General features: G+C 54.8%; 5 protein-coding genes across 5 annotated transcripts; 2 read left to right on the forward strand and 3 right to left on the reverse strand.

Annotated features, from left to right (window-relative positions):
• Positions 1-307: 307 nt before the first annotated feature.
• Positions 308-4,259, reverse strand: BGZ61DRAFT_494748 (uncharacterized protein; the record flags this gene model as incomplete). The annotated part of the gene is made up of 3 exons (XM_046250799.1): positions 308-615; positions 1,001-1,845; positions 1,879-4,259. 3 exons carry the CDS (start codon positions 4,257-4,259, stop codon positions 308-310), a joined length of 3,534 nt encoding a protein of 1,177 aa, XP_046103177.1.
• A 1,072-nt stretch (positions 4,260-5,331) lies between these two features.
• Positions 5,332-7,195, reverse strand: BGZ61DRAFT_354788 (YAP-binding/ALF4/Glomulin; the record flags this gene model as incomplete). Its single annotated transcript, XM_046240654.1, has 2 exons — positions 5,332-6,315; positions 6,371-7,195. 2 exons carry the CDS (start codon positions 7,193-7,195, stop codon positions 5,332-5,334), a joined length of 1,809 nt encoding a protein of 602 aa, XP_046103178.1.
• Positions 7,196-8,064: 869 nt separating this feature from the next.
• On the reverse strand, positions 8,065-11,992 carry BGZ61DRAFT_422149 (DNA polymerase family A-domain-containing protein). Its single transcript, XM_046243525.1, has 2 exons — positions 11,702-11,992; positions 8,065-11,641 (listed from the first exon to the last, which is right to left on the reverse strand). Exons 1-2 carry the CDS (start codon positions 11,862-11,864, stop codon positions 8,379-8,381), a joined length of 3,426 nt encoding a protein of 1,141 aa, XP_046103179.1. The 5' UTR covers positions 11,865-11,992; the 3' UTR covers positions 8,065-8,378.
• A 1,749-nt stretch (positions 11,993-13,741) lies between these two features.
• Positions 13,742-15,105, forward strand: BGZ61DRAFT_533497 (uncharacterized protein; the record flags this gene model as incomplete). Its single annotated transcript, XM_046254017.1, has 2 exons — positions 13,742-14,807; positions 14,906-15,105. 2 exons carry the CDS (start codon positions 13,742-13,744, stop codon positions 15,103-15,105), a joined length of 1,266 nt encoding a protein of 421 aa, XP_046103180.1.
• On the forward strand, positions 15,059-15,843 carry BGZ61DRAFT_46351 (uncharacterized protein). The gene has a single exon (XM_046247406.1). The coding sequence runs from the start codon at positions 15,282-15,284 to the stop codon at positions 15,810-15,812; it is 531 nt and encodes a 176-aa protein (XP_046103181.1). The 5' UTR covers positions 15,059-15,281; the 3' UTR covers positions 15,813-15,843.
• Positions 15,844-15,875: the final 32 nt, after the last annotated feature.

The following is a 15,875-nucleotide window of genomic DNA, read 5'->3' on the forward strand; positions in this document are numbered from 1 at the left end:
ACCCCAGCGGATGGCCCCGAACGAGATCCACCGCCCAAGCGAACAGCCGACGACGAAGCCATGGATGCCCTACTGGGAAACAAGGCCGAAGACGAAAAGGTTATTCACCCCACCGAGGAGGACGCCTTCAAGCGCGATGTCGAACAAGCCGGCGAAGCATCCACCCTGGAGGACTACGAGGCCATGCCGGTCGAAGAGTTTGGTGCTGCCCTCCTCCGTGGCATGGGCTGGGACGGCAAACCCCGTGGCGCCAAGGTGAAGGAGGTGAAGCGACGCCCCAACCGCCTTGGTCTCGGTGCCAAGGAGCTCAAGGAGGACGAAGACCTCGGCGGTTGGAACCAAGGCGGCAAGAAGAACCGCCGACCACGCCTAAACGACTACCGCCGGGAGGAGAGCAAGCGAAAGGAGAGTCGCCAGAACGAAGATAGCTATAAGCGAGAGCGTGAACGCGAGAAGGAACGAGATAGACACGGGCATCGCGACCGCGACCGCGAGCATGACCGTGATCGCCACAGGGACAGGGAGCATAACCGACATCGAGATCGGCATCGCGATTATGATCGGGATCGTCGACGGTGAAGACACCACAGACAACTCGCTCCAAAGGTTCACTTTCTTCCAACGGATCAAATTACCAAAGCGCCTCAAGTTGTACATTTACATAGACGAAGACTGCTGTCAAGACACGAATATGCCTACGATGTATGGCAGCCGCACGTAAGAACCACCCTATTAACCATCTTGTGCAAGGCAGCCTGTCAAACTCACACCAACCACTCTTTAGCCCATTACAGAACTCCAATTGGTCCATGTCTTCTTCCAGGGACCAAGCCTCCCAACGCTATTGCTGTAACATCTTTCTCAAAGGCCTTCTAACCTCCAGAAACCGCCAGCCCATCTCTTTGAGGCGCTGGTGAATTATATCCCGTTTCGGCGTCTTCCGTCTCCGAATCTATTTTCTGCGTGCTGTGAGAGGAAGCCCGGCTCGGCTCTTCCCGACTTTTCCTCGGCATGTTTACCGATCTCCGAAGCGAAATACTATTCTTCGCCCTGTCGCAAAATCGCTCTTGACGTTCAGGATGCAGAATACTGTCCAAGTTCTCACCACTCTTCAACGCCTGCAGCGCCTTACTTGCAGTGTCAACATCTTCAAACATGACATCAAGTTCCAGCAACGCCCGGTCAATCTGGCCCGCGAGGCCTCGCTCTTGTTCTACATCTGCAATCATATCACAGAGATCCTTCATGATGAGCCAGCCCCCAATGGCCTGCTGAGTGAGCTCCTTAGATCGCAATTCGGGCAGTTCTCTGGCTTCCCGTTGCCCTTGCACAATACGAGCCCGGCGGGTGAATTTGTCGGGTCTCCTGTGTCGCCCTGCTTGCTTGACCAGACCCTTGAGTGTGTATCCCACCGGGCCGACGATGGCAGCCAGGTTCTTGAGAACGAGTCCGGTCAGCCCCATGCCCACTCCTTTCACGAATCCAACCACACCGTTGTTCTTCGCTCCACGGACGGGCAGGCGCACGACACCTGAAAACCCATCGTAGATGCCATACACCAATTCGAATCGTGCGGCACGAAGGCCTGAGCGGAAGCCTGTCACCCGAGGAGTCCTGCGCACCGTATCATCGCCGTAAAGGCGAGGGGCGTTGTGGAAACCTTGGGCCAGCGCCAGTGAGAGGTCAGCGGGGGCTTTTGCGATGGCTGTAGCGGTCCTTTCAACGCCACGGGCGACATCGCAAGCCCCAGACTCCATCCAGCCATTCCTGGAGCCATTCTTATGCAGGCTCTTTTTCTTCTTATCCCTGTGCCCTGCAGCCCTCTTCGCCAGGCGGTAGGGAACACTGACGATCCCAGTGAAGGCCTCGCCAACGGACCGCGCAATCGATGACGCTGCGCCTGTGACGGGCTCTCCAGGGCCCTGGAAGTCGTTCCATTCCATATGTCTTATGAGCCTTAAACTTTTCCAACTCAGCAGCCCGTTTCCAACAAGGATATCTGCGACCAGAGCACTGAGCCTCACATGAGAGCCCTTCACCTTCCAGACAGCGACCTGGTCCTTGAGAATAGAGCATCGTAACGTAGTTGGTTTCCTAGCGAGCAGCTGACGGTGGAATTGCTCTACGGCATTGATTGCTCCATCGCCATCATTCTCGATCGATTGGGCCATCTTCTTCGCTGCATCCTGGGCCTTTTCGCTAAGGCAATACGTGATGCCTTCTGCCAGTTTCTCGGCGTCCAGGTTCTTGTAAGGTATCGGATCCGGTCCAACGCCTGCACCACCCACCATGTTGCCCCAGAAGTGCTGGTCTCCAAAGAACGGGATAATCATGGTGGGCAAGCCACACTTCAGGGCAATAGCGGTAGTACCGGCACCGCCATGGATAACGCAGGCTTTAACCCGGGGGAAAAGCCAATCATGAGGGATGTTGTCGAGCATGAAGATGTTGTCCGGGATGTTTTCGCCTCCCAGTTTGCCCCAACCCTTTGAAACCAATGCTCGCACGCCCGCCAACTCTACCGCCTTGAAAATCATATGGGTGAAGCTGACGGGATCATCGACGACAATCGACCCAAACCCAATATAGATGGGCATGTCACCGCCAGCGATAAATTCTTCAAGGTCCTTTGGTGGCTTGAACGATGAAGCGAGGTCAAGAAACACGAAACCAGATACGCCAATCTCGTTTCCCCAATCCGCAGGCTTGGGTACCAACTCAGGAGACCACAGATACGTAAATGGAACATGGAGGCGGTATGTCGCGCCTGGAGCCCAGATGGTCGACATAGGGTCCAGGCTCAACGTCTTGACGCGGAACTCGTTGACCAGGTCTCCAAGGCCCTGCCAAACCATCATCTCCACGAGGGGGTATGAGATGAAGTTTGTGTACCCAGGATCAACGTTGGACTTCTTGATGCTAGCCAAAGGGTGCGGGAAGGCCTGCGTGGGCGTATAGGGAAAGGTAAACATCAAGTGCAGGGGGATTCCCAACGCTTCCGCGCAGTGGATATGAGCAAAGCTGGGCGGGTTGGCAATGATGGCATCCGCTACAAATGGGCTCTTGGACCCCATCATGTTCATGTTGTGGGTATCCTTCTGGTCATCTGTGGCGTCGATGCAGGCCCGCCAGAACCCGTCGAACATCTCGGCCATGGCGGCCCGCCGCTTCCCAATGTCTCCAGCTTTGACCGAGTCGATGGTCGGGATCAGCCCCGGGTTCTTCACCATGAATGCCATGAGCTCTGACGGGTCGCCGCCGACGGAGAAGAACTCGAGGCCCGAGTCACGCTCCACGAACTCCCGGAACGCAGGGTGCGTTGCGATGCGCACGCGGTGCCCGTACTCCTCCTTGAGAACCTTTCCGATCCTGAGGAACGGCTGCGCATCGCCTCGAGAGCCGATGACCATGATGACGATGTTCAAGCGCGGGCGAGGAGTGGTGCTCGCGGTAGCTGTTGACGCGGACGAAGTGCCAGTGCTGTTGGTCTGTTTGATTTTTGGGACATGCACATCCTCCTCTCTGGTAGAAGTGACCTTATTCATTGCCGCACCGAGGGCCTTGGCGAGGTAACCTGTGTTGGCCTTTTCGTTGACCGTGATGCGCAGTCGTCCATCATTCTTCACCTTTCCGCTGGTCTGATAGTTGTGGTTCCCCACGCTGAACCGCCGGTACCTATCTTCGTGGGTGGCCGCGAGGGTAAATATCTCCAGCTCGTCTGGACGAAGCGCTTGGCCGGCCTGGTCTCGCGGCTCATCATTGTCCCCATCCTCTTCCAGATCGCTAGAGCTGGAGCTGGAAATGGACGCCCGGCGCAAGTCGTGGCTCTCCCAAATGGCCTTGTTCAGGTATGACGAGCCATCCCGCTGAGCCAAGGGTCGAAAAAGCGAGGATCGACGGGCTCCGGGTCGTGGGGCCTCACTCTGCCAGATCCTCGTCAACGCTGGTCGATTGCGAAGCTCCGGCGGATTTGTTGGAGTTGGCATTGTTGTTGAGTGTATCAGCCCGGAGTCTGATGGCTGGCTCGATAGCTCGTCATCCCTGCCCACGGTTTCCGGCGTGTCGTCTTCCTCGACCGTAGTCTGACGACTCTCGGGGGACTCGACAGCAGGCGGTATGTAGCCTGGGTATGCAAGCCGCCCATCCAAAGTGGTTAGGAGCGTCGCCCTCTGGGATCTGCCTTGTCCACCTTCCACTGGCTCGAGCGCGGCCTCTGACTCCCGGTTCCCATCGCTGAGATGCTCTCGATGTTGGGCCATGATATGTGCCTCGTCCTCGTGACGGAGATGGCGTGCAGCTTACCGCTAGGGACGCGTCTTTCTTACTGCACCAATAGCTGTTGTCCGTTGAGTTGTATAATGGGCACTCTCTCATCGCCGCAAGCTGACGCTCCAATCGATCTCTTTTTGACAGGATTGAAAAGTTGGAAAAGATTGAACACTTCGCCGAAGGGACACGCGCTCTGGATGAGCCTCGTAGAGTTCGACTTAGCGTGTTGACGCTCTGATGCCCTGAACAGTTAGTGACATCACTGGCTCTTGTCCCTTGCACTGCCGTGTCCTTGTCTCATTGGGGGAAGTGCCATGAGCTTATTCTTGTCATTGCGTACCTGTGTGTGTGTGTGCATGACTGATATGTTTGAAACGGGCTCACTCAATAGATATCGTCATAGACCTCAACGATGGCTTCAAGTTAGACATTTTGGGAATTATTTATCCACTCTTGTCTTACCAAGACGTTTCCAAATAACCACCTGGAATGAAGTTGTTTTTTTGTCTATAATGTGACACGGTCATGTTTTGACGTTTTCGGTTTTTGGTCTCAATAGCGCGGTGAAAGTCGAGAGTCCGAATGTTCCATATGAAGGCAAATATCACCATGCTTAAATTTGAGTACACGATCGACCTCGAACTGCCAACAATGCAATAAAGCCGTTAAAATAGCCCTCCTCATGAGCATAACATTTCGCTTGGGTTCATGGTTCGAAATGCTTCGCTCGAATGCTCGCTCAAGCCCATCATTATACCCGTACAAGAGGCTTGCTACCCTACACAAACCAAAGTCATCACGCGCACTTACAACATCGATGTGAACATCCGCATATCAAGCGCCTGCGTATTTCTTTAATTGCCATTGAAATACAATTCCCATGTACCTTTCATCATATATTGTGTCATACAACGTTGTTGCATGCCCGAGTTCATAACGAGACCCATGTCAAATGAAGCCTCCCGATTCCGTTTTCGTTACTCCTGACCATTCCCATCCCCATCCCATCCCCGTTCCATTCCGTCCCATCCTATACCAGCCCGCTTAGTTACCCAAATGTAATTACTGCAGAGGCACACGCCCCAAGGTATCTTCTAAGATACCCAGCTGCATCAAGACCTCTCCCTCTGTACCCTCGCCGTCAATCTCCTTCTTCTCCACAGCGCTCTTCAGCGTTGTCGCCGCGGACAGCAAGGGACGAACGTATCGGTGCTCAATGGCCGCAGCCATTCCAGCCGGTGCCAGGTCTTTGTAGTCCTTCCCGCCGAAGAGGAACAGGGCAAAGTTTGCGACCTGTAGGTGGAAAGGCGCGTTTTGCACCCAGTACTCCCAGAGGGCCACCGAATCCGTCTCATTGAGATGTACGAGGTCCTGGAAGAGAGTGTATTGCAAGGCATCTAGGCAGTCTGGACTAGAGAAGCGACCCTTGGAACCCGACTTGCGGGCTGCGATCATTTCTTCCCGTAACCACGTCACCGCGCAGGCCTGCAGGGACGAGAACATGCAATTCTCTAACAAATCCTCCATGATGGAGAGTCGGTCATCTTCTTCAGGATCGGCGTGCAGAATGAGACCCGCTAGCACGGTGGCCACGTTTCGGACTCGGAGCGCTGGGTGGAAGACTGACACCAGGGTCAGAAGGTGGTGGTACGACATGAAGTTGACCTCCTTTTCTGTACTGGCGGTGGAGCTGCCTGATAATCGCTTCTTGTCGTTGAGCCACAAGGCCACAACTATGAGCGCCTCGACGGTGCCGGGGTTGCCCACAATCTTGGCCTCGGGTTCGACTTCGAGAAAACGCTTCAAGAGAAGGTGGTGATCGGGGAAGATGTTGATGTCGGGATGGTCGTAGTCGGCGTCGAAGATTTCCGAAGCAAACATACGGTATGCCGTAAAGCACAAGAACCCACCGGGAGACAGCTTCGTATCTTCCGGGTGCTGAGAGTCAGGCTCACCAGAGAATGGGTTGCTGGAGACCGGGGCCTCCAGGACTTGCTTCACTTCGGCGGATGTCATTTTTGACAAGCCAAGGTCACTGGCAACGGCCTAGAGGGAGTCAATTAGTCAAAACGGGCACAGGAGTCGAGGACTGCCAACTTACCACTAGCTGTCCGACCAAGGCATCCATGGCCTGAAGCTCTGCTACCTGATTGAAGGCCTGCAGCATCGTTGGCCGGCCAGGCACAATCTTCTCTGGAGTACAGTATTCCAGAAGCCTTGACGCCCACTCCATGCTGTTGGAATTGACGTACGCCTCGAGGATGCTGGTGATGAACGACTGTAGCATCCGGGTAACCAACTCGGGCTCTCCGGGGCTCGTCTGGTCCGTCGTCTCGGCCTCGGGATCCGGGGCGCTCTTAGACGGGTCGCTCTCTTGAAAGGGTGTAGCCAGCTTCGTGCTCGACTGGCGTGTGGGCAGCGGAGGACGTCGGCGCCCCGACAGCGACCTCACAAGCTCGATGACGGCGGCAGTGGTCTCTGCGCCGCGGGGATCGTAGGCTCGGTAGACGGTCTGTAGGGTGGAGTGGAGGAAGCGCGAGGGCGCCTTGACCTGTAGGCGACGGTGCAAGATGGTGAGCATGCCGACGAGGGTGATGAACTTGGCGCTGGCGTTGGCATCGCCGGCCTCTGACGACTCGGAGTTGGAGTCGAGGACCTCGAGGACCTTGAGGATGACCTCGCGCGGGTTCCCGAGGCGGGCGATGGTCTCGAGGCAGGGCGAACTGCCGGGGATGTTGATGAGCATCTCGACGAGGTCCCAGCCAATATCGCTGGTCAGCCGGGCATCTTCGAGGATCTCTTGGAAGGCCGGGAGGATTTCCGGAGACATAGACTTTTCGACGATGGTGAGGTAGGTGAAGGCGTCGGTTGCAGGAGGCCGGGACTCTTGGAGCCTCTTGACGGCTTCGTCGACGGAGGATGCCATGGCTGTGGTGGCTGGCTGGTTGGTTGGTGGCTGGATGGCCAGTTGGATGTATTCCTTCTCTCTAACTCTTGCTGTAAGCTCGCGTTGTTTGTCTCCCAGTCTTGGGTCGTGGGCGCTGTGTCGTTGGAGTTTAGTTTGTTGGGGCAGATGGATGGATCGAGGGGTGGCTAGCTTCGGCTCCAGAGTGGCACGTCGTTCGTCCAGCAAGCGGGGTGAATGAAGCAGGTTCTTGGAAGCGAGAGGATGGAAGAAACAAAGAAACACGGGCAACGAGAGGGCGAGTCCGGCGGAATATAATCAAATCAAGCACGCCTGGTTGGGTTCCGAACGGCGGAAATGGTGCAATGTCGGGGTTGACGGTGACGATGACAGCAGAGAGAGATGGCCCCTCCACCTGAGCTGGGCTGAGCTGAGGATTAGGTATTACAGAACCCCCCCCACCTAAGTTAATACCTGGCAGCCCGCCCTGATGACGAAACGGGCATGCACCGTGAAGCTTGTTTTTCCCACCAGCTCCCAGTGAGCTGCCAGTAAAACCCACTAAAACGGCGCCACTACACGATGCTACGGCACGATGCCACTAAAGGAGCCACTAAAGGCCCCCCCACTAACACCAGTTGGGGACTGCCGCTCCGGCTGATCTCAATATCCCACACCACGCCGTCCTCGCGATACTGACCCTGTAACGTCCGAGGTGACAGCGCCGCCCGGCCCTTGTTCGAGCCAATGGAAGTCGACCATTGACGGCATCATGGTCAATGCAACCTGGATCGGATCTCCCGGGCCCCGGTCCTTAAATATACAGTACAGTCCCGGCTTGAATACCGCCTCTCTCGGCACATTGCCCTCCACAACTCGACCATAGCCGTCAATCAGACACCGTTCATTGAACTACTATTTTAATACATTACACTACCGAGGCAGGTAGCTAGACAGTCAGATATACTCGTACAACATACATGTCATCCCAAGGCCGTCATCTCCCCGCTTTTCCCTTTTCATAACAACACCGACCGTGACCTACCTATCCATCAAGAACCCCTGAAGCCCCTAACCTCCCAATGCAGATGCAGTCATACATGAAGTACATACAATCCCCCTCGTCCAGTATCATACAGTCGGTACAGCGACAATCCAAAAGAAATATACAGGTTCAACTGGTAAGTTAGTAGAAATGAACAACTCAGAGCCTCGAGCTTGGCCTCGCGGCCCCCTTTGTTGTGCTCTTCGCCCACGGATACCGGTTCTCTGCTCCCTTGTGTCCGTTTTGATACTCCATGCTCAAGGTATCCGACAACAACATGAACTCATTCGTCGGCATCAGATGCGCCGGCGTACGGTACGGCAGCATCTTCTCCATCGCCTTCTTGCTCATCGGCTTCTCCGTCTTCCTCACGCCTGCAGTCTTGGCTTTCTGCACGTCCTTGACAATGTCGCGCAGCTCTTGATCCTCGCTGACGATCTGCGCCTTCAGGAAGGCCATACTCTCTCCAGTTGTGTCTTGAATGGCCTGCATGACGGGCACGCGGGGAGTGTACACGATGTGATCCAGCTTGGGGGCATGCTTGGGAGCGGGTACAATGGCTGGATCAAGCCTGGCCTCGTCGCCCTTTTCGAGCAAAGTCACAATGTCGAGGCTTTCTCCGTGTGGAATGGCGTTCGGGTGGCTCGGTGTGATGCAGTCCATGTCTACCTCCTTCCGCAGAACATGGTCAATATCCACGGCCGAGAAGTAGGCGCACGACTGCGGAAGGTCATCGATGCCCACTTGCTGAGCGAACATGGCTCGTGTCCAAATGTTGGCCACTTGGAGCGCGAGGGCTGCACGATACTTGTCCTCGTTCTTAACCAAGTATCGGATCTCATCATGCACTGTGATGGAGAGTCGAGCGTCGAGGCAGAATCGCCGTGTCAGATAGTCCATCGCGACAACAAGGAGGTGCAAGTAGTCAACCCCCGACGACTGAATCGCCCAATTGATGCGAGATGTCAGGAACCCACCCTTTTTTATAAACCGTCCCATGAGTGCCTCTGTGATACCGGCACCGAGTACCGGCGTTCTGGGCCTCTCCTGTTCCGCAAACTCCTCGAGCTTGTTGAAGACGAAGGACTCAGTACCACCTCTCCAAAAAGGTCGCTTGTACAGCGTCTTTCGGTTCGTCTTGGTTCCTTTTGTGTTGACATATAGCTTCGACGCCGTATCCGTCGTCTGCTTCTCCGATAAATTGGGATTGAACTGTCGCAGCAATGTCGCCGCAAACTTCAACCCTGCGCCATAGATACGCCCATAGTTGAAAACCTTGGCATCGTTTCTTGTAATGCCCAGGATAGACGCTGTTCGTGAATGCAGATCGGTGCCCGCGGCTTTTGTCCCCTCTAGGGTCATGAAACCAACCGCATTTCCACCATGCAGCTTGAATGTCGCATCGCCCACCAAGCTGGCAATCCAAAGCTCCTCTGAATCCACATCAGCTCCAACGAAGCTGTAGCCCTCCGGAGCCTTGACCATTGCCTTCAACTCGGAGCCCACTCGGTTTTTCTTGGCGTTGCTTGCTGTGAGCCAAGTATTCTCTACGGAGCGGCGAGTAATGGTACCCATTGGAATGAGCTGTGGCAGGATAAAGCCTTTGTTGTTGGCAGTGCTCACTTTGCTCCTTCGGCGGTTGCTTGGTGTGAGATCCTCTTCATAGACGACCATTTGCGACTTGATCCTGTCTCGCGCACTAATCCAGTATGAGCACGAAGCGTTCATCTCGAGCGCCTCCTTGGCGTATGAGTACTCCGATGAAAGGATCCCATTCTCAAAGTAGGATAGATAACCCTTGGCCATTGGGTTCGTGCAGCGGGCAGTTGGGCCATCTTTGTGTGGGAGCTTAAAGTAGGCATGGTTTCGGTCATCTCTCAAAACCGGCTCGGTTTCGTCAAAGACGCACTGCAGCATCTGTTTTCCAATATACTTTGTAATTTCCGCTTGTGGGACTCGGAATGTCCAACCATACTTGTCAGACCAGAACAAAGGGTGGGTGTCCCAGCGGAGCTTCAACATCAGAGGCGCGATTCGAGTTCGCACTGTAATACTAATAGGCGCATCGTTCTTTTGGAAGAGGTCCTTGTACCATTTGGGCATTCCCGGTTTCTTTTGTCTTGCGGCAGGTCTCGGTGGATCGTTTTTTCGCTTGCCCTTAACCATCTTTATCTCCTGGCCGGACCAGTCTAGTTGTTGCATCCAAGGGTCGTTCTGCCACTTTTCTGGGTCGTCCTTGATCTCCAGTGCCTTGTCTGTCAACCCGACAAGTCGTTCCAGGATAGCATCGGAAAGTTTTTGATAGGTTGCCTCGGCGTTGGCAAGGTACGCATCCCAAGATTTGTTGACCGGTAGAATAGAGGAGGAGAGATGGCGGAGAGCAGCAAAGCTGACGGGATGCGGGCAGACTCTGAGGAAGTTGGGAAAGACTATTTGATAGATGCGATGGGTGATGGATACATCCGAAGCGCAGTAGTCCATCAGCTGGTCCAGCTTTGCCAAGATACCATCGCGATCTAGCACGCCAAAATCATCGCGAACGGCTTTGTCGATGGAGACGTCGAGATGAAACTTGGCCACGTCTCGGAGCGAGTTGACTGAGCTATGTTCAACCCATAATTCCTCTTCATCATTCAGGCTTTGGCTGTTCAGGAGCTCCGCGAGGTCATGGTCTGGAGTTTCGCTGGCAACCCGCTCCCTCAGCTCTTTGTTCTTCTTATGCTTCATCCAGGTAGGTCGTTGCTGGGAGCACATGCCGTTGACGGCTACGTGTAGCGACATGGTGTCCATAAATGCGGTCCTCGACTGTTTGATACTGTACTCCTCCAAGATTCTAGCGCGGTCAAACCCCACGTTGTGTCCAACAATGATTCGGTCCTTGGTGGGATCACCCATGGGGATGAGCTGTCGCTCGTTCTTCGTTTTGCCAAGGAGCCACGGAGAAAGCCATGCATACCATGCAGTCGGGCTCGAGGCACACGCCATGACGGCAAATGGGTTTTCTTTCCACATGACCTCGGTATCGAAGCAGAGCATCGTCTCGTCCGGAGCATCCACCTGTTCAGTTCGCCCATCCGGATAGTATTTGGTCCAGCCGCTGCGGCGCACCCACTTCTGGGGTTTGGGAGGAGGATTCACTTGGGCGAATTCCTTGGAAAAGCTAAGGTAGGGTTCTGCGCTATCCATACCGAGCCGATAAAAGTGTTCATCGAGAGTACGTCCTTGCAGCGGGGGCAGATCGAAAGCGATGGGATCGGATTTATCGGTATTTTTGCCGAGAAGATCATGGCGGCGGAGGTGGTCTTTGGCGAGCTCGACAAGCTCTGGGGGAGCGGGTTTGTTGCCATCGGGGAAGATTTGTTCGAAGACATGGGAGCTGAGTTGTTGGACGCCAATCTCGCTGTGTCGAGCTTGCGACGGGACTGATAGATGAATGTCAGAGAGGAGAGGAAAAGCTGGAGAATCAAAGCGCTTAAACGTACTGGCGAGGGAATTTCGCTCTTTCAGTTTGGTAGTGTCTGCGACGGCAGCTAGCCATCGTACATGGGTGCGCCAGCCATGGCGACGAAATGCCTGGTGACGGGCAATGCGGATGAAGCTGGCCGTCGAGCCTCGCTGGATATTGCCAGCGGCGGGAGAAAACATGATTAGTGGAATGGCAGCGACATGACGGAAAGACGGTGATGGTTCCAGAGGTGATTGTTCCAGCACGGCCAGAAGCGCTGGCGCGGTTGATTAATGCTATCGCAATGGTGCGTGCGTAAGGTGCAAACGTGATGCTGAATTTGGCGGTTGCCATTTTAGGGGCGCGATCTTGGTGGATGACGGCTTTGCAGGGTGGGTCCCCATGGATAGTGGGGAAGGAGCCGGAGAGTGGAGACGACAGGATTCTTGGGAATCTTTCAGCGATCAGCCAATGGGAAGCCAGTGCCCGCGCGGGGAGGAGATGGGAGGTAGCGAGCTCATCGTGGTAGTCATGGATGGATGGGCACGGGATTCTCGGATGGATGTATCAGGGAAAAGAAATCGACAGGATGCCGCCGCTATTTCATCACTGACACGGGTCTCCCGACCGGGGCAAAAAATAATACATGCGAAGTTGTGGTTTTCAATTTATCATGCATTGCGTGCAGTAGCGCTGCTCCAGCGCATGTGGCAAACATTCCAGAGCCCTTGACATGGCCTCTGAGTTGGAGATAAGACTTGGGTGGGATACAGTGGGATGCATAAAGTTTGCACTCGATTCAAGTCACTAAGTTACGCTCGGTACCTAGTCTATTAGGGTACAGTCTGTCGTCAATACAAGTCTTCAGGCAAGTGGGTAGAGTGAAGTATTCCGATTTATTCTTGTTATTTATTATAAAGCAGTGTTATGTGCCTATTTAAAGATTCTTTATTCTTAGCAGACCTCTCATAGTACAAGCATTCGGGTGCAAACTTTCTGGACTACAGTCTAAGAAAGTATTTTCGATGGGGTGTTCACTAATTGCCAAGGGCAAAGTGCAGGATTTGCCGAAACCATCTAGTTTATAGCACGACTTTAACGACTAGTCTTTGGACAGAGCATTCTAATTCGAGGGCACTCCTCGATGGTACTTTCACTCGACCTCGAGGTGATGCATCGAATCGAATGCAGGGTCCCGTTCCGTGACGGGTCATAAGCAAACCGCAGGTCCTCTAGATCCTGCGTACGAGCGTCCGTTGCTACGAGGTACGACATGCTTGAAGAACTATTGCATTGTCATGGAAGCAAAATGGCTCAATAGAGGGGATGAAGATCAACGGGGCCTTGAACCTGACAATATCCTCCCTCTAGCGCCCGGAACAATGCCTCCAAGGCCTGCCGTATTTATTACGCCCCTTTGTGTCGCAAGCGAGTGTGGCAGTATGTAGGTGTGTGCAACACCCTCGGGACAATGTACCTATCTGGTACCTCGCTATGGCCTGATCACGTTGTGCATCCGCCGTCCGTTTGCTCTAACCTGTGCCTCTCGAACACATCGCTTCCCCGCTGCGGCTGGGCCTCGGGATAGATTCATTTTTCCCGCATCGTCCAAAGATTATCAATTAATCCATTGTTCGTTTTCCCTCCCTTTTGGCGTGAAACCCTCTCAGCTTGGAGCCTGGCTCTCGCGTCTTTCTTGTCCTGGCTTTTTGCCGTTCCGGAGCCGGCGGCCGTGCCGATACCAAACACCACACTGACCCCTACCACTGGGCCACCTCCACTCTCCCACGCTGTAATCAGGCTTCCCGACCTGACGGCGGCAAATCAACAATGGACCACAGTTACCTGCTGATGGACTCCTTCGTCACCCGCTTGCTGCAAGGTTAGACACCCAAGAGAATCGTCGTTTCTGTCTCATTTGCTTCCTCTTGGCTTCTTCTGCTCCTCTCTCTGCTCCTCTCTCGCTCCCTGATGTGTCGTCGGCTCCTGACGCTCGTTTGTCGTCGACCGAACAGACAACGCAGCCCTGTTGTGGAATACAACCTGGAATACAAACCGTCCCCCGATTGCCATCTCCATGGCCAGCCGCCTCGTCTCCCCCACCGGACAGCGTCCGGCACAGGCACAGGTACAGGCACAGGCTGAGGCTGCCCTTTCTCGCCATGATATTCGTCAGCCGCCATTGCGCTCTTTGCCACCCGCGCAGCCGAACGTCTCTCCGACCACGACACGATCCCGACAACATCCCTCGAACACGCGGACCGCCTCGATCAGCGCAATCCCGAACTACTCGACGCCCGTGACAAATCGATCGCACGCCTCCGTTATCGCCGCGCCCTCGACTTTGTGGGATCCCGACCACGTCGACTGGTGGGACATCGACGACGACTACCTCTTGAACCTCCCCGACCCCTTCGGCACCTCGCAGCCCGGCAGCGCCTCTGTCGACGACGACCTATCCGCGTTTGCCGAAGACGACTTCTCCTCGCCGTCGAGCTACCCTTCATTCGCCGAACCGGCCGCGCCTCGAGTCCCGCGCCCGAGCCACAGCCAAACCCGTCCGTCGGAACAGGCTCCCAGGCCGCTGCCTTCGGCGCCGTGCCCCAGCACCTCAGCGGCCCCACGCAACCCCTCTGGCGCCTGTATCCTCAACCTCAACTTCACTGCACCTCAGCGCTCTACGACCCAACTCTCCTCCTCCACCACCGCCGGCGAGTCTCAGTCCACACTGCAGACCGTCGATTCCTTCGACGACTCCGGTCTCTTCGACAGCCCTTCCAGCTCTTTTTCCGAGACCATGCCAGAGACACGCCGAAGGCCTCCGCCGGCCGCCCCTCACGATGCCGTGCACGCCAATAAGCGCCGCAGGACGTCCCAAACCCACTCGAAGCCGCCATCAAGAAGAAAGCATCAACCACTCGATTCCAAAGATGTCGATGATTCACTCTTCGAGCCTGGCCAGCGGCCCGTCACACCCGGCGCCGACGCTCGTGCCGGTGAATTCACCACCATCGACCTGACCGATGCAAACGAGGTGCCGGAAGAACTGAGGAAACCGGTCGAGGATAAACGCATTAAACTTGCTGCCTTTCAGTGCGTCATTTGCATGGACGATGCCAGCACTTTGACCGTAACGCATTGTGGTATGTTGAGTCTCCTTGTTTTCACTTAATCGTCACCCGCCCGCCACTCACCACTCGCCACTCGCCACGCTGTCTCATCTTCTCACACAAATCTCTAGGGCACCTATACTGCGCGCAGTGCCTGCATTCATCCCTGCACGTTGAGGCAACCAAAGGAAAGTGTCCAATGTGTCGTCAGAAGCTGGACATGAAGCCCCGAGAATCTTACAACGGCAAGACCAAGGGCTTCTGGCCCCTTGAGCTCAAGCTCATGACAGCCACCCGAAAAGGCAAGCGAAAGGCCGACACTCAGTCGTGATACTCGGGGCATTGCCGATGACCAATCAATCTGGAGTACATGGCACCCAATTCTCAATCGGGGTCTAGACCTTCACTAAGGCTTCCCTTTTCCTATATCCTGAGGAGCTGGCTTTTCTCACTCATACTACCCTTAGCCGACAGAACCACAGGCATCTTGTTAATCCTTCAGGGGAAATGTGCTCTAATTATCGACGATATACGCTTGGGGTCGCAGGTTCATTATCACGCGTTGGGAGGAAGGACAGGACCGTCCGACTCAAGATACCCAGCATTTGCATGGACAGGGGGGACCACGGGGGGTTTGAATTTTATCTCACTTTTGGCACGCGGCGGGAACAATCCCATGCCGCTGTGGTGTCGGCGTACGGAGTATCAAGGGGACAGTGGAAGGGGAACTTGCATGGCAGGGCATGTCTCCTGAGGGGGACCACACGTCAGGCAAGGAGGCGCTTCCGCATAGACTTAGAGTGTTGCAGGCAGCTCACTGGAGCTTTCATGATCGATTTTGCTATCACAAACATTTCCCCCCTTTGTCGCATTGTGAGTCCTTTTCTTTGGTGGGATGCAAAATGTGAATCGCTTTTTGGGTCTCTTTATCTATCTACAGCGGTGAATTGTTCACTCTCCTCCACAGCACACTCATACACGAGATTTGCCACTCGTTCCCAACGCCGCCGAAGTTTGCGTAACATCTATCCTAACTAAATACGCACAACATAGGTACTCGGTAATATCCTTAAGTGAGTTCTCAATCCCTCCTTGTTCAAA

This window comes from Ilyonectria robusta (genome assembly GCF_021365365.1).
Source record: "Ilyonectria robusta strain PMI_751 chromosome Unknown BGZ61scaffold_12, whole genome shotgun sequence".
Taxonomy (NCBI): Eukaryota; Fungi; Ascomycota; class Sordariomycetes; order Hypocreales; family Nectriaceae; genus Ilyonectria; species Ilyonectria robusta.